General features: G+C 36.0%; 4 protein-coding genes across 7 annotated transcripts in view; 3 read left to right on the top strand and 1 right to left on the bottom strand.

Moving 5' to 3' along the window:
- The window catches only part of LOC130496912 (uncharacterized), a 5540-nt gene extending 2084 nt beyond the window's left edge, over window positions 1-3456 (top strand). Inside the window, exons 2-8 of the mRNA XM_056989591.1 lie at window positions 7-125; window positions 227-1109; window positions 1191-1421; window positions 1504-1628; window positions 1781-1992; window positions 2219-2327; window positions 2456-3456. Of these exons, the coding sequence (XP_056845571.1) occupies window positions 7-125; window positions 227-1109; window positions 1191-1421; window positions 1504-1628; window positions 1781-1992; window positions 2219-2327; window positions 2456-3081 (2305 nt within the window). The 3' untranslated portion in view covers window positions 3082-3456. The remainder of the gene's footprint in view (window positions 1-6; window positions 126-226; window positions 1110-1190; window positions 1422-1503; window positions 1629-1780; window positions 1993-2218; window positions 2328-2455) is intronic.
- Window positions 3457-3678: 222 nt separating this feature from the next.
- Window positions 3679-5464, top strand: LOC130496885 (uncharacterized). 4 transcript variants are annotated; one of them, XM_056989502.1, is made up of 7 exons: window positions 3681-3966; window positions 4239-4319; window positions 4413-4488; window positions 4684-4757; window positions 4855-4928; window positions 5003-5046; window positions 5156-5464. In XM_056989502.1, exons 1-7 carry the CDS (start codon window positions 3943-3945, stop codon window positions 5170-5172), a joined length of 390 nt encoding a protein of 129 aa, XP_056845482.1. In that variant the 5' UTR covers window positions 3681-3942; the 3' UTR covers window positions 5173-5464. The 4 variants fall into 4 exon arrangements, with proteins under 4 accessions (XP_056845480.1, XP_056845482.1, XP_056845481.1 ...); XM_056989501.1 differs by having other exon boundaries at window positions 5003-5057; XM_056989500.1 differs by lacking the exon at window positions 5156-5464 and having other exon boundaries at window positions 3679-3966; window positions 4242-4319; window positions 5003-5149.
- A 3507-nt stretch (window positions 5465-8971) lies between these two features.
- Window positions 8972-9846, top strand: LOC130497089 (putative gamma-glutamylcyclotransferase At3g02910). The gene has a single exon (XM_056990008.1). It carries the CDS (start codon window positions 9069-9071, stop codon window positions 9639-9641), a length of 573 nt encoding a protein of 190 aa, XP_056845988.1. The 5' UTR covers window positions 8972-9068; the 3' UTR covers window positions 9642-9846.
- A 775-nt stretch (window positions 9847-10621) lies between these two features.
- Window positions 10622-12973, bottom strand: LOC108807368 (replication protein A 32 kDa subunit B). Its single transcript, XM_018579645.2, has 9 exons — window positions 12783-12973; window positions 12503-12607; window positions 12192-12289; window positions 12047-12088; window positions 11889-11966; window positions 11649-11727; window positions 11393-11559; window positions 10987-11055; window positions 10622-10872 (listed from the first exon to the last, which is right to left on the bottom strand). Exons 1-9 carry the CDS (start codon window positions 12882-12884, stop codon window positions 10788-10790), a joined length of 825 nt encoding a protein of 274 aa, XP_018435147.2. The 5' UTR covers window positions 12885-12973; the 3' UTR covers window positions 10622-10787.
- Window positions 12974-14524: the final 1551 nt, after the last annotated feature.

The raw sequence follows: 14524 nt of genomic DNA, 5'->3' as shown, positions 1-14524 counted from the left end.
GTCCAGTTCCTATGCAAATAGTGCACGTGATTTGAAGAGTTTGCAGTCTGATGTTAAAGAAGGTAGCTTGGCAAAGAAAGCCAGACATCTAAGTCGAAACCGCCTGGAAGATATAGTTGCTTCTGGTACAATTACTGTTATATGCTTTTTGTTCTGCAAGTGAACGATTCTCTGCATTTATAGATATCATGATTGACACCTTGGGATTTGTTTCTCACATATGCAGTTGGGGATGTTGGTAGTCGCCAAAGGTCTGACACTTCTGCTGTTTCGAAAGACCTACCATCTCAAAAAGGTCTGGCGGCAGAACCTGCTGAGACTTCATGTGCCTCTGGAAGCAATCTCTCTACCACGCGAAACACTAAGGAGGATATTAATAAGGGCAATAGGTTGCGAGCAGCGGTTGATGCTGCTCTCCGGAAAAAACCTAGCTTTGGGAAGAACCGTGGATTGGAGCAGTCTGATTTGCCGTCAGTGTCTAATGTGGATTCTAGTTGTGATAGGACTCTTCAAAATCTTCCCTCGAAGGTGCCTATCATGAGAGATTGGCCTGTGGGATTACAAGGAGGGCAATCAAATTTACAGACAGACAAGCAGGCGATTGCAGTAAATAAAAAACAGTCTACACTCGCTGGTGCTGATGCAATGGCTGCTCCTCAATCTGCAGAGCCTGCAGTTCATTTACATTCTGTAAAGCCGGTCATCAGAGATTTGCCTGTGGGATTGCAAAGAGGGCATCCAAATTTACAGACAGACAAACAGGCCTTTGCAGTAAATAGAAAACAGTCTACACTCGCTGGTGCTGATTTAATGGCTCTTCCTCAATCTGTAGAGCCTTCAGTTCATTTACCTTCTGTAAAGCCGGTCATGAGAGATTTTCCTGTGGGATTGCAAGGAGGGCATCCAAATTTACCGACGGACAAGCAGACGATTGCAGTAAATAGAAAGCAGTTTCCACTCGCTAGTGCTGATGCAATGGCTGCTTCTCAATCTGTAGAGCCTGCAGTTCATTTACCTTCTGTGGAACCGGTCATGAGTGATTTGCCTGTGCTTGACCCATCTGTTCTGTCGACAACCTCAGCCATCCCAGAGCATGAATACATTTGGCAGTATGGTTTTCATTCTTTTCAGGAAGATCTCTTTTATGCATTTGTTGTGTTGTAGATAAACATTATATTTCCTTTGATCAGAGGGAACATGGAGGTGCAGAAAAGCAGAAATATATCGGCAATGCATTGTGGAATGCAAGCATATCTATCAACATTAGCATCACCTAAGGTTGCTGAAGTGGTGAATCAATTTCCAGTAAAAGTGACCTTAAATGAAGTACCCAGGCTACGTACATGGCCTTCGCAGTTTCAAGATATAGGTGCTAAGGAAGGCCATGTGGCTCTTTTCTTCTTTGCCAAGGACATCGAGAGGTGACTTCATATCATATAGTTGTTCATGTTGTCATGTTTCCTAATCCCCTGACAAAACGTGATGGTTGCTTATTACCCACAGTTATGAGAAATATTACAAGCCCCTGGTAGATAACATGATCCAGAAAGATTTAGCTCTAAAGGGAAGCCTCGAGGGTGTTGAGCTTTTGATTTTTGCGTCGAATCAGCTTCCTCAGAACTGTCAGCGTAAGAACTCTTTACATCGTGAACATACGTTTTGTTAAAAAAGTTTCACTGTTCTCTTAGGGTTGAACTTCTGTATTAAGTGTTTGAAATTTCACTGATTATGTATGCACGTGTCTATAGCTTAGAGGTGCTGTATCCTTCGCGTTTTGCAGGTTGGAACATGTTCTTTTTCCTTTGGGGTGTATTTCGAGGAAAAAAGGAGAAATGTTCTGATCCACTCAAGAGCAAACCTCTTTCGGCGTCTAATGTTTTGCCAAATATGGGGAGAGTGTTGTCTACACGTGAAGGCTTTTACCATGAAAATCCAAGCAACAGAGAGTTCTCAATTGACCGCCCATCGAGCAGAATGCAATCGTGTTTGAAGGTTGGTGCTTCTAGACCCCTCCAATTCACACCTACCATCTGTCTCTCGATCTCTATCTCACCTCTAGTTATGAGGTTCTTTTCTGAATCACATATGCCGTTTATTATTCTGCTCTAGTTATATATTTATCTTGCTCTTCATCTGTTTTAGTTAAGAAACCGTTTTAGACAGATACTAGGTTTATCTAAACAGTGCAGATATTTGATGGATTCATGGGTGTGAACAGGAGAATGATAAAGAGGGTGAAGCGGGCGGTGGAGTTAGTGGAGCGGTGGAAGAAACTGAGGAAGGAGAGATCGGTTTTAGCCCACAGTTGAAGGATGAGAAGATTTCAGGTAACAATAAGGATTTGCTTTCGGCTGTAATGAGCCCTGTGGTTCAGTTCTTTGGCCAGGAAAACTTAGCAGAAAAAAAAACAAATTCACAGCTGTGTTCATGAATCTTCTGTTATTGACATTGACAGGGCCTAGGAGAGTAAATTCATCTGGCGTGAATCAGAACGTGAACATGGATGATCTGACTGGTGTAGGGTTGTGTGAAGGACCAGCGAATAAAAAGCTGAAGACAGGCACAGGAGTAGAAACCAAATGTAACATATTCAGGAGGGATACACCTGGTCCCCATCCCCGTGAGGAGGAAACTATGATCAAGAAGACTCCAGATGCAGCTGAAAGGATCGTGTTCCCTTTGGATTTGAATGATGGAAAGGAAGACGATGATGAAATGGTAGACGATAATCCCAGAGCACTGGGCAATGACAGCAGCAAACAAAGGTCACTCGGTATGGTCCCAAATCTTGAGTTGGCTCTAGGAGAAGATGAAACTACTACAACCACAGGATCCGTCTTGCCCTTCATGGCTAGACCAAGCGCCACTGAGAAACATAGAAGTAGCAGTAGCCAGAAGGCAGAAGAAGACAGTGCAGCTTCTCTCTCACTATCCTTATCCTTCTCTCCCCTGGAGAAGGAACAACAACAACAACAAAGACAACAGCAGAATCAGAGACAAGTGTCTGGATGGGAACACAAGAAGCAGAATGTGAATACTCCTATGTTTCTCTTCAGAAACTTCCCTGACAAATCATCATAGGGATTCTTACTTCTTAGGGATAGCAACACACCATCAAGAGACATGGGAGAGCATCTGCAGTAGCTCTGGATCATCTGTTCATATAAATGAACCCTTCTTTTTCTTTGAACAGGGAACCTATCTTTTAGTTTGGTCTTTTGGTTTCCTGAAGAAGGCTCAACCAAACCAGGACTCGCCACAACTATGCACATATGAAGGCGATGGAAAAAAAACAGATGAGAAGATGTCTGGTTCTGTAGACTGATCTGCTTAAACCTAAAGTGTGTGTTTATGTCTATTTTTAGCCTTTACTCATGTTCGTTATAGATATACCATATCAGCGAGCAGCTGACAATTTTATTCATACATCCAGAGTATTCAGAAATTTATGCCTAAGTGGGTCACTTGCAAGTTGAGAAGAAAGGGTACTAAGTACTATCTCAGGTAAAACCAAAAATGATGTTATTTACATGTGTGAAAGGGATATGTTCTGTGGATAAACCGTAAACCGGATTGGTCAAACTCAGTTTAACCGGTTGCCTCTTCATGCAATCGGTTATCTATCTTCAATCAACGTCACACCTAACAAATAAAAGTTAAAAAAAAATGCATCTTCTTCCTAATTACAAAAACAAAGAAAATAAACTGGAAAAAAAGCAAAGCAAAACCACAGATTCGATTGATATTTTGCTGCTGAAATTCTATCTTTTTCTGGAGAAAAATAAAAGATTTCAGTATTTTCTCTGCCATTAGTTTGATTTTTCCGAGGAGACAAATAAGAAAAAGAAAAATCTGCAGTCCTTATTTCACATTTATTGCTGTTTATATTCTTTAATTAGATGATGTGGGAAGAGATTCTTGCTCTGTTCCTCTTTGCATCAGATGGAAGATAACAATTCTCCCAAGGTACTAAAATAATTTTCTATCACTGATGATTACTGGGTTTAATTGGCTATAGTTGTTTCTGTGGTTCATTCTTGTTTTTCATATAATGTTTAGATTTTTCTACAAAATTGAGTGAAACCAAATGAACTTCAGAGATGATTCGTTGCTGTTATAGAATAGATCGTTTTCACTATTCTTTTGAGAGAAACAGTTTTGGATGCTTCTTGAATTGATTGCTTGCTGGAAAATATGAGTGATCACTAATATGAATTTGATCTACTCTGTTTTTTTAGAAGGATTACTATAAGATCCTAGAAGTTGATTATGATGCAACTGAGGAGATGCTCAAACTGAGTTATCGGAAGCTTGCTTTGGTTAGTAATTATAAAACTCTGATGTGTTCATTTTGGTTTTAGTTCTAAAATTTAATTAGTAAAAGTGTTATTGAGATTCTTGCCATGATGCAGAAGTGGCATCCTGATAAGCACAAAGGTGACACTGTGGCTACTTCAAAGTTTCAGGAGATCAATGAAGCTTATAACGGTATACTCCTTTGCATATATGATTGCTTCGTGTCTTTGGATCACTTGTTGAATCGATGAAGTTGCTTTTGAATCAAAACTTATAATAAATAAAATATAATATTTCAAAATCTTTGAGGTTGAACTTTTGTCTTAATTAAGGGGTTCGTACATTGATATCTTAATGTAATTTGATCTGGTTTCTTATTCCTTGCAGTGCTAATGGACCCTGCTTTACGTTTTGAGTATGATTTAACCGGAATATACGAGATTCACAAGTATACTTTGCGGGTAATGAAATGTTGTTACATTTTGAGATACTGCAACAAATCTGTTTTCAACTCCTTTGGCATTATTAGTATGTTGAGATATGTTGATATTAACGCAGGAGTATCTGGCTAGATTTAAGGGACTGATACTCACTTGCAATGGACTTGGCATTAGTCACTCCTTATCACCATGGTACGTCCCTCTCTTTTAACTCGAAAAGTTTTTTTTTTTTTATGTTTGCTTAACCAAACACCTTGAATGTGCAGGACACAACAGCTGGCGGAAGGGAATAGCACGACAGATGAGCAAGGTTTCAATCTGGTTTACTCCTTTTTTTGCTCTACGCTTGTTAACTCTATTACCAATCAATATATAGCTTGATGCAACTCTGTCTCAGTTCGTACATTTCTCTTTAACAGGATACTGTATCAACTGAAGAAGAGACAGAGCTCAATTAACATCTGATCTTGAAACTCAAATGGCAAATACTATTCGGTCACCCCATTCGACGATATAACAGATTTATCTGGATGTTGTATTGTATGCTCTATAAATATGATGGTATACAATCTTAACATTTTACCAAAAAAAAAGAAAAGAGTGTATACACGATAAGAAGAAACAATGTGTCTAGTAAATGCTCAACCATCATAGATTGTGTGACTTTTGTATTTTACGATTCATGGGTTATAACTTATAACATAAAAGTGACAAGATCATTTTCACAAGTATATTAAGGTTTTATTATACAAGTATATACTTCTCTAATTAATAGACTAAACTAATAGAAGTAAATGTTCAGATCTACATTGTGAAATATGTCATTTGTAAATTGGAAAAAAATATGATATAATGGTTTCAGAAAAAACAATAGCAGAGTGAAATGATATCTAGTCACTAAACAAAATGTTAAAAGATTTCTAAAGCAACTTTTTGTGTTCATTGTCACTTCGTCCATTGAATGTGCACTAAAGTTTTCAGTGAGTCATGCTTTGTGTCCAGTGTCCACCGTTGAATGTGCTTCGCAGTTCACCATTCACAATGTTGTTTTTTCTTTTTCTTTTTCTTTTTTTTTTCCATTGTGTACATGCAAGAAACCTTTATCTTTCACAAAATAATTGTGTAATTAAAAATGAAAAATACAGCTTTAAACTGTAGTCTACACTGGAAAATTCTTAATCGCTCAAGAAATATCATATTATTAATATTATTTATTGATTCAATGGTAGATGAATCAGATCTGTCAGATTACTTTAATGGAACAGGCTGCGTTGTGTTAAAAAAAGTTGCTAGGAAAGGCACTTTTGCTTTACTTTATTTTTCCGCTTTCTAAAATAACGTAAAGGTTTTTCTTGAGCAACTAAAATAACATAAAAGTTAAAAACAAAATATCTCAGGTTTTAGGTAAAAAGAGGTACGGTGCAATCGTACTGCAGCCACGGAACAAAAGTCCAATTTAGCTTTTGTTGTGTGTGTTGTCAATTACTCCATTGTTTAATCATTTTCATCAATTCGTCTTTGCTTTTTCAATCAAACCAAGTATTGTCCATCCAAATAATCACTTCTGGATGGACAATTCATACAAGTTTTCTGTTCTTAAAACATCCAAATAATCACTTCTGGATTTCTAAAATCAAAGATAACCCAAACAAATGTGTTTGTATGTCTTTCTGATTGAGCTATTGTCCACAGTCCACCCTACACACTGATTAATCTTCTTAAATGATGTTAAAATATGGATCTTCTTAAAAACTTTCCAAATAATAAAGGTTAAATAAAGAATGGCAACTTGGCTGTAATGTGTGGTGATGTTACATTCTGCGTCCACACGTAATCCCAAATACACCAACCTCTCACGCCAATTATTGCTATATTTTTGGTTTTATATCCCAAGAAGTGAATAGATTAAAGCAAAACTATTACATTAAAAAAAAAAGATTTTTGTTTTGTCTATGACATATGATATGTTGTATGATGTATATGATACGACGTTTGCAGTACTTTGTCCATTTAGTAAGCCGAGTGGGCTTCCTCTGATTATTTTATCATTCGCATATGGTAAACCAGCTAAACACAGCTCTTTATTCAATTGGCTGAAGGCAATGACACTACAGATGAGCAAGGTTTCGATCTGGTTTACTCCTTTTCTGCTCTACACCAATGCTCGATAATTCCATTCCGGTCAATATAGCTTGATGCTATTCTGTCTCACTTCTTACATTTTCTTTAACAGGCTACTGTGTCATCTGAAGCAGAAACAGAGCTTATATAACCTTTGATCTTGAAACTCAAAAAGGCATTATTATTATTCGGTCTCCACAGATTTTGATCAGGAGCTGTAATACAGAGGTGTATGCCTTATGTTCACCCCGTTCGACGATATAACAGCTTTTGCAGGATGTTGTATGTTTTAGAAATATGATGGTATACACCATAAGAAGAAAACAATGTGTCTAGTCAATGCTTAACCTTCATAGATTGTGTGTGTTACGCCTTTACTGTGTTGTATTATATCATTCATGGGATATAACATAAAAGTGACAAAGATGATTTTTAGAAGTATATTAAGGTTTTATTATACAAGAATACTGCTCTGATTAGTAGACTAAACTAATAGAACTAAAAAAAAAAATTCTGCATCATGAAACATCATTTTTCATCATAAAATGGAAATAGTCTAATACTATAATGGTTTCATAAAAAGAATAGCAGAGTGAAATATGCACTAAAGTTTTTGTGTTCATTGTCACTCTGTCCATTGAACGTGCCCTAAAGTTTTCAGTGAGTCATGCTTTGTGTCCACCGGTTAATGTGCTTTTCAGTTCACCATTCACAATGTTGTTTTTCTTTTTTCTTGTTTTTTTCCATGGTGGTTTTACATGAAAATGATTACATGCAAGAAACCTTTAACTTCCACAAAATAAGTCTTTAATTAAACATGGAAAATACAGTTTTAAACACTGAAAAAATTGTTAAATCGCTCAAAAGAAAATTACAAACGTCTAACCATATTATTATGGAATATCATATTATTATTATTCTTTCTTGATTCAATGGTTGATGAATCAGATGTTGTCAGATTCCTGTAATGGAACAGGCTGCGCTGTGTTAAAAAGTTGCTAGGAAGGTCACTTTTGATTTACTTTTATCTTTCCGCCGTTTAAATTAATATAAAAAAAACAAAATATCTCAGGTTTTAGGTAAAAAGAAGTACGGTGCAATCGTACTGCAGCCACGGAACAAAAGTCCAATTTACCTTTAGCTTTTGTGTTGTGTGTGTTGTCAATTATTCCATTGCTTAATCATCTATTCATCTTTTCTTTGTCAATCAAACCAAGTATTTACGTGCCTTTTATTCTTTCATTTATCTGAATATACAAGTTTTCTGTTCTTATAACATCCAAATAATCACCTCTGGATTTCTAAAATCAAAGATAACCCAGACAAATGTGTTCGTATATCTTTTTGATTGAGCTATTGTCCACCCCTTACACTAATAATTTATTTTTAAATGATATTAAAATATGGATCTAAAAAACTTTCCAAATAATACAAGGTTAAATTAAGAATGGCAACTTGGCTGTAATGTGTGGTGATGCTACATTCTGCATCCACACGTAATCCCAAACACACCAACCTCTCACGCCAATTATTGATATTTTTTTTTGGTTTTCTATCCCAAGAACAGAAAAAGTACTTTATTACATAAAAAAACTAAAGATTTTTATTTTGGTCTATGACATGTGATATGTTGTATGATGTATATGATACGGCGTTTGCAGTACTTGTCCATTTAGTAAGCCGAGTGGGCCTCTTTTAATATTTTTTATCATTCACATATGGTAACCAGCTAAACGCAACTCTTTATTCAATTTCCATCATAACCAAAATATTTGAGTAAGAATTTGGTGTCAAAGGGACCCTTATTAATATCTACAAATTATTGATATTTATAAACCAAAATTATAACTATGATTAGCCATGTTTTTAATGTAGTTAAGAAACATACTTATTTGGGATTTACACTATTATTATACTTTCAACCACAGAAAATAGAAAGCATATTTAAATAAAATGCTAGTATCTTGCAAGTTATAACTAGCAACTTATTTTTTTTAAATATGCTTATTAATTATACGCAAAAAAAAAACAAAACTGGAGAAAATAAAAAATAAAATAATACAATCAGCAGCAAAAGAGGAACAAATCCACTACTATATAAACGCGTCATCGGCTCAACCAAAATTTCACGCCCTAAAAACCAGAGATTCCAATAACTTCTCTCTCTCTCTCTCTCTCTTAATACGATTCTTGATTCTATTTCTCTCAACCATGGGCCACGAATCAAACGCCACGGAGACCACCATCACCGCCAAAACGACGACGCTTGTGTTCTCATACGGAACTTTGAAGAGAGGATTCTCGAACCACGTCCTGATGCAAGATCTGATCCGATCCGGAGACGCATCTTTCAAAGGAGTCTACCAAACCTTAGACATGTACCCCCTCGTCTGCGGGCCCTACCGAGTCCCTTTCCTCCTCAACAAGCCCGGATCGGGCCAGCGCGTCACGGGAGAGCTCTACGCGGTTTCTCCTCGCGGTCTCTCCCGCCTCGACGAGCTCGAAGGGACGAGCCGTGGCCATTACGTCAGACAACCGATCCGTCTCCTGAAGGAGGAAGGAGGAGGAGATGATCTTGAAACAGAACATGCTTTGTCGTGCGTGGTGGAGGCGTACTACGCGCACAAGAGCTACGAGGAGGAGCTGTGGGAGAGGAATAGGAGGAGATCGTTCGGCGCGTACACGGAGAAGGAAGCGCGTGGGTACGTGAAGCGGAACGATAGGCCGCAGCATCTTAGCTTCTTGGATCATATCCGTATTTTCGTTTCTTCTCCATGTGACTGATTTTAATTTTTCCCTCTCTCTCTTTCTCTCTTGGTGGAAAAAAATAAAAAACAAAATAGTTATTACAAAAAAATACTATAAGGGGTCCTACCGATCTGTCGTATCCGTACTACGGTTGTCCTTTGATTAGGTTCTGTAATGGACCAATGGCTGTTTGGATGTAAAACAATTTAAGTACTCTATCTTGATAAGTTCTTGGTCGCTCTTGTTAACTTTATAAACGTTAAGTTCCCTGCTGAATAATAAGTCAGTAAGTGTCTCTAGTTTCAGGTTTTCTTATGTTTTGTATCCAAATTGAATCTTTGTTTGTTGTCTATAATACATGAATTGTTCCATCACAAAAAAAAACAGAACTCTAAGTTATGTAATCGATTTATCTGGAACTATATTTTTAAGTCTAATGAAATCGTAGATTGAAGTTTAAGCTAATCAGTCCTCTACGAGATGTAAATTTGAATGTCATTTCACTGCGCAAATTCGAGAAAACCAACTTGCAAATGGAAAAAACAATAAATTAAACAACTGACGTAGGTGTAAAGTCACTCGGTGACTCGTGACAATACGACTATGACAATGTTAATAATATTTAAAGAGCCCAATTATTTGAACTGAAATTTTATAATACTAGTATACTACCACTTGGGGTTTTCATATGGATTACAACATAACATAATTCCAAGATTTTAGATAGTCAAGAAACAACTAGCCATGGTCATTCAACTAAATCTGCAGAACAGAAGAAAAACTGAACATTTTTGTTTGACAATAGTTTTCCAAATAACATTATTCAGCTGGTCTAGTCATTTTATGAAAGTCATGACGCTTTACCAACTACAGTTGACAAACATAGCAAGTTTGAGACTTTGCTCATGATGCTGCATTGAATACTATTAACCCCTAATGACTAATAAAAATAGACGGCCCAGCCCAAAACTCGGCTCTGTTTGGGACTAAATGTCTGGGCAAGTAGACCAAAGAAATATTATATGACGGAAAGATTTGATTGAACCTTTGAGTTTATTTTAACAAATCCAAAAGCTATTAGATAGATGTAGTCTTAAAGCCATAAGTTGTCGTACCATAGGGCCTATACAAAGGCTTTTTCCGTACTTAAAAAAGATTGGTCTGTAGATAAATCCATTTTGATCATGCGTTTGCGGTTGATTTGAAGCAAGTCTCATCGCTAGTAGAGTAAACGCAGCCATCGTTCGAGAGCTGTTCCAACGCGTCCCTGCCATAGATATTCACAGAGATCAAGCGGTTCTTGTCAATAGAGATTCCATTTTTATACTGTTAACTTTGTCAGTGAGAGGGGAGATGTGAGAAACAATGGGGAGATTTTTACTTGACTTGAGGCAGCGGAATCCCGAGGTCGCGTGCAATCACATCGCAGTGAACTCCAGCTTCAGATCTCCTGAAAAGTATTCAAAATATATATATAACCAAATACCAAGTTCTGCTTTTTGTGTGAGATCGAGAGAAAGAGAAAATCCAACGAAAGAAGTTAATTTTCTAATGACAATTAACTTAACACTAACTCAAAAAACCATCATCTGCAACATTTCAGTTTCAAGCATACGCAACAAGGCTGTATTATTGTGGTCTGTTGAATGAGTTTTACTTAAAACACTTAACTAAGGTTGGCACATAGAGACATTAGTGGTTGATATGCTCGCTTCGAAACCAAAGTATAATCATGAGTATTAAAAGTTGAATTGATGATTTCTTTTGGGGATATTAGATGAACTTACAGGTGCATAGGACGATTCAGGTAATTTAAGACTGTCTGCCTTACGCCATGCATTGGATCATTGAACTGGTTCGAGGGACCGGTTTGGAATGGCCTTGCAGGGGTTGGCGTCGTTGAGTATGGCATTTGGGGCCTAGGAGTTTCCGTAGCCTGAGTAACAGAACCACCCTGGAGATAATTGAGGTTAGTACACAACATGAATTAAGTTTTAGGCTGTGGATTAAAGCTTGAAATAAAGGTTAAGGATAGTCTAATACCCGTGGCTTAGTGTTGTACATGTGGACATAGATACACTCGGTAAAGTGGTGTACAACCTCGTTGAAGTCAGTGACAGGCCTGGCCAGATTCAGCAAGTTCATTTACTTATAGACAAAGAAATACAGAGTATGTAACACTTTAAACCACAAAGAAATATGATATAGATAAAACAGAAATCTCAAAAGTAGAAAGCAGATTGTGATATCAATATCATAGAATGATCTAGTATGGCAATGTACCTGACTGAGAAAACATTCATAGATCGCTTCCCCTGAAAGCTTTTCAGGTGTCCATGTAGGCGAACATACATTCCCAACCTGCAACAGATGTAGACTGTCAGAGTTAGATACTAAACCAAAATCAAAGAATCAACAAGAGTTGTTGTGCAGAAATATACCTGACAGCTTCCATTTCTTCAGTTTCTTGGCGTTCATGACACCTGCAAATCATTGTTCACTACGAATTAGCAAGACATAGTTGAGCCATTGTGAGAGCATTTCAAATTGAGTTCTTATAAGATTTAGAAGCAAAGAAGTACTTACCATCTGATGCATTCAACGCAGCCAGTACCATCATCTACAACAAAATCAACCTGTGTGATTCGGTTCTCAATTCTAGAAACTCGTCCGACAATTGCAACCTAAACAAACACATACAACACAAAACCTCAAATGCTTAGCTCAATAGACATCAAATCTACAGCCCAAACATACTCAAGATCACCAAAGTAAAGAATCTACAGATGTAAATCATATACTTGACTGAACTTGACTCAAAAACTTAACCGCTAATAGGGCACAGTATATCAGTAAACAAACAAGAGTTAACTGCTGAAGAAGGCAAAAGAGCTCACAGTGTTGATGTCAACGCCGTCTATGGAGAAATTCGATTCACCGCTGGTTGAAACACTATTCAATTGCTTCAACGTCAGGGGAAGCAACGTACGCGCATCCCGATTCTGCAAAAACAGAGAGATAACTCATACTTACATCGAAAGTGAAAATGATAACGTAATAATTTTCGCGAGAGAATCGGAGGATGCATCGACCACCGGAAAAATCGAAACGGCATCATGATAATAATCGTATTCGCAAAAACGAGAAGAAAGAAGAAGATTTAAGGAGATACGAAACCCTGAAAGCAGATGAGGACTCAGGCGCTTGCGTGGTTGACTGAGAAGGCATGAAACCGCCACCGGCGAATGCGGCGTTACCGTCAAACTCGCCTCCGTACATGATTTTTTTAGATTCCCACCCTCGAGAAACCCTAATGGGAACGCCCGTCGCTTCAGTTGGGAATAATTCGAAACAGCGCTTGAAGAAGATTCTGGAAAATATTCATGTCTTAAATAATTATATTATCAACTATTTAATGGAAAATTGTGATTATTCTTCCCGCCAAATAAATCCCATTTTCCCGCGATGGTTTTGAATATTTTTTCCCATTCTTTTTGTTGAAAAACATATTTGTATAGTAATCTGAATGTTGTTATTTTCAATTTACTTAAGTCATTTATGTATAAAATACGTACATTTGAAAAATATACATGTTTTATACCCGAGTAGTAAGTGTACTTTGAAGTTTGAACATATTCCTTCCGTTTCACATTAAGTGTCGTTTTAGAGAAAATTTTCCGTTTCAAAATAAGTGTCGTTTTAGAATTTCAATGCCAAATTTATTAATAAGATTATCCAGTTTATTTTTCTATTGGTTGAAATGTGGTTAGGTGTATAGGTAATTGTGTTTTTATTTTAGAAATATATAAAATCACATATTAAATTTTATTAATATGTGTGCATAAGTTTAGAATGACAAATAAAATAAAACGGATGGAGTAGTATATTATATTTTGTGGGTTAATTAATTTTGTGGTTACTAATCAATTATAATAATATGTTCAAATTGACAATATACAACATAGTTTCATATTTTTGAATTTTGTTCAAAACCGTGGCCTAACTCCTTCCAAAAATATTGAGTTTTTGACAAATGCTATATATACTAAAGTTTATACTCTTTAGTTCAAAAATTTCAAACCACATTCTATATTTGAATTAATGTATTTTAAACTATCTTTTATGATATATATATATATATATATATCATTATACTTTATTAATATTTAGTTTAGTAAAATTTCATATACTGCCTAGATCAATGGAATTAACATTATAAAATCTCCATTATCTAGAGAACCGGAGACTATAAAGGTTTCAATTTTTTGACCATTATCTTATATCAGTTCTCAATGAAACTATACACTAAAACCAGATTTTCATATTTTTGATTTTTTTTTCAAAATACATAGGATAAACCCTTCAAAATTATTGAGTTTTCGGTAAATCCTCTATATACTGAAGTTTATACTCTTCGCTTTAGTTTAAAAATTTCAGACCACATTCTAAATTTGAATTAATGTATTCAAAACTATCTTCATGGTTTATAGGAATCATTCTAATTTTTTTAGTATTCAGTTTACTAAAATTTCATATACTGCCTAGATTAGTGGCATTAGCATTATAAAATCTTCATTATCTAGAAAAACGGAGACAACAGAGTTTCTAAACCTCATTGGACATCATTTTATGTCAGTGTTCTAAGAAACTATACAATAAAACCAGATTTTCATTTTTTTAATTTTTTTTTCAAAAAATGTGGGTTAACCTCTTTTAAAATAATGATTTTCGGAAAATCCTCTATATACTGAAATTTATACTCTTCACTTTTGTTTAAAATTTTCAAACTACATTCTACATTTGAGATGAATTCTAAACTATTTTTCATGGTATATAAGAATCATTCTAATTTTTTAATATTTAGTTTAGTAAAATTTCATATACTGCCTAGATCAATGGAATTAGCATTATAAATCTTC

This window comes from Raphanus sativus, chromosome 6 (genome assembly GCF_000801105.2).
Source record: "Raphanus sativus cultivar WK10039 chromosome 6, ASM80110v3, whole genome shotgun sequence".
NCBI classification, from domain to species: domain Eukaryota; kingdom Viridiplantae; phylum Streptophyta; class Magnoliopsida; order Brassicales; family Brassicaceae; genus Raphanus; species Raphanus sativus.
Note: the sequence above shows the minus strand (reverse complement) of the source record. Positions and strands in the feature narration are given on the sequence as shown.

Excerpts from the sequence above, each read along its gene's own strand:
- LOC130496885 (XM_056989499.1), top strand. The coding sequence starts at position 3,943 with ATGGAAGATAACAATTCTCCCAAG. Across the intron at positions 4,320-4,412 it reads GTTATCGGAAGCTTGCTTTG|AAGTGGCATCCTGATAAGCA; the intron begins GTTAGTAATTAT and ends GCCATGATGCAG. Across the intron at positions 4,758-4,854 it reads TTCACAAGTATACTTTGCGG|GAGTATCTGGCTAGATTTAA; the intron begins GTAATGAAATGT and ends ATATTAACGCAG.
- LOC130497089 (XM_056990008.1), top strand. The coding sequence starts at position 9,069 with ATGGGCCACGAATCAAACGCCACGGAGACCACCATCACCGCCAAAACG.
- LOC108807368 (XM_018579645.2), bottom strand. The coding sequence starts at position 12,884 with ATGTACGGAGGCGAGTTTGACGGTAACGCCGCATTCGCCGGTGGCGGT. Across the intron at positions 12,608-12,782 it reads AGTCCTCATCTGCTTTCAGG|AATCGGGATGCGCGTACGTT; the intron begins GTTTCGTATCTC and ends CTGTTTTTGCAG. Across the intron at positions 11,560-11,648 it reads TGTACAACACTAAGCCACGG|GGTGGTTCTGTTACTCAGGC; the intron begins GTATTAGACTAT and ends AATTATCTCCAG.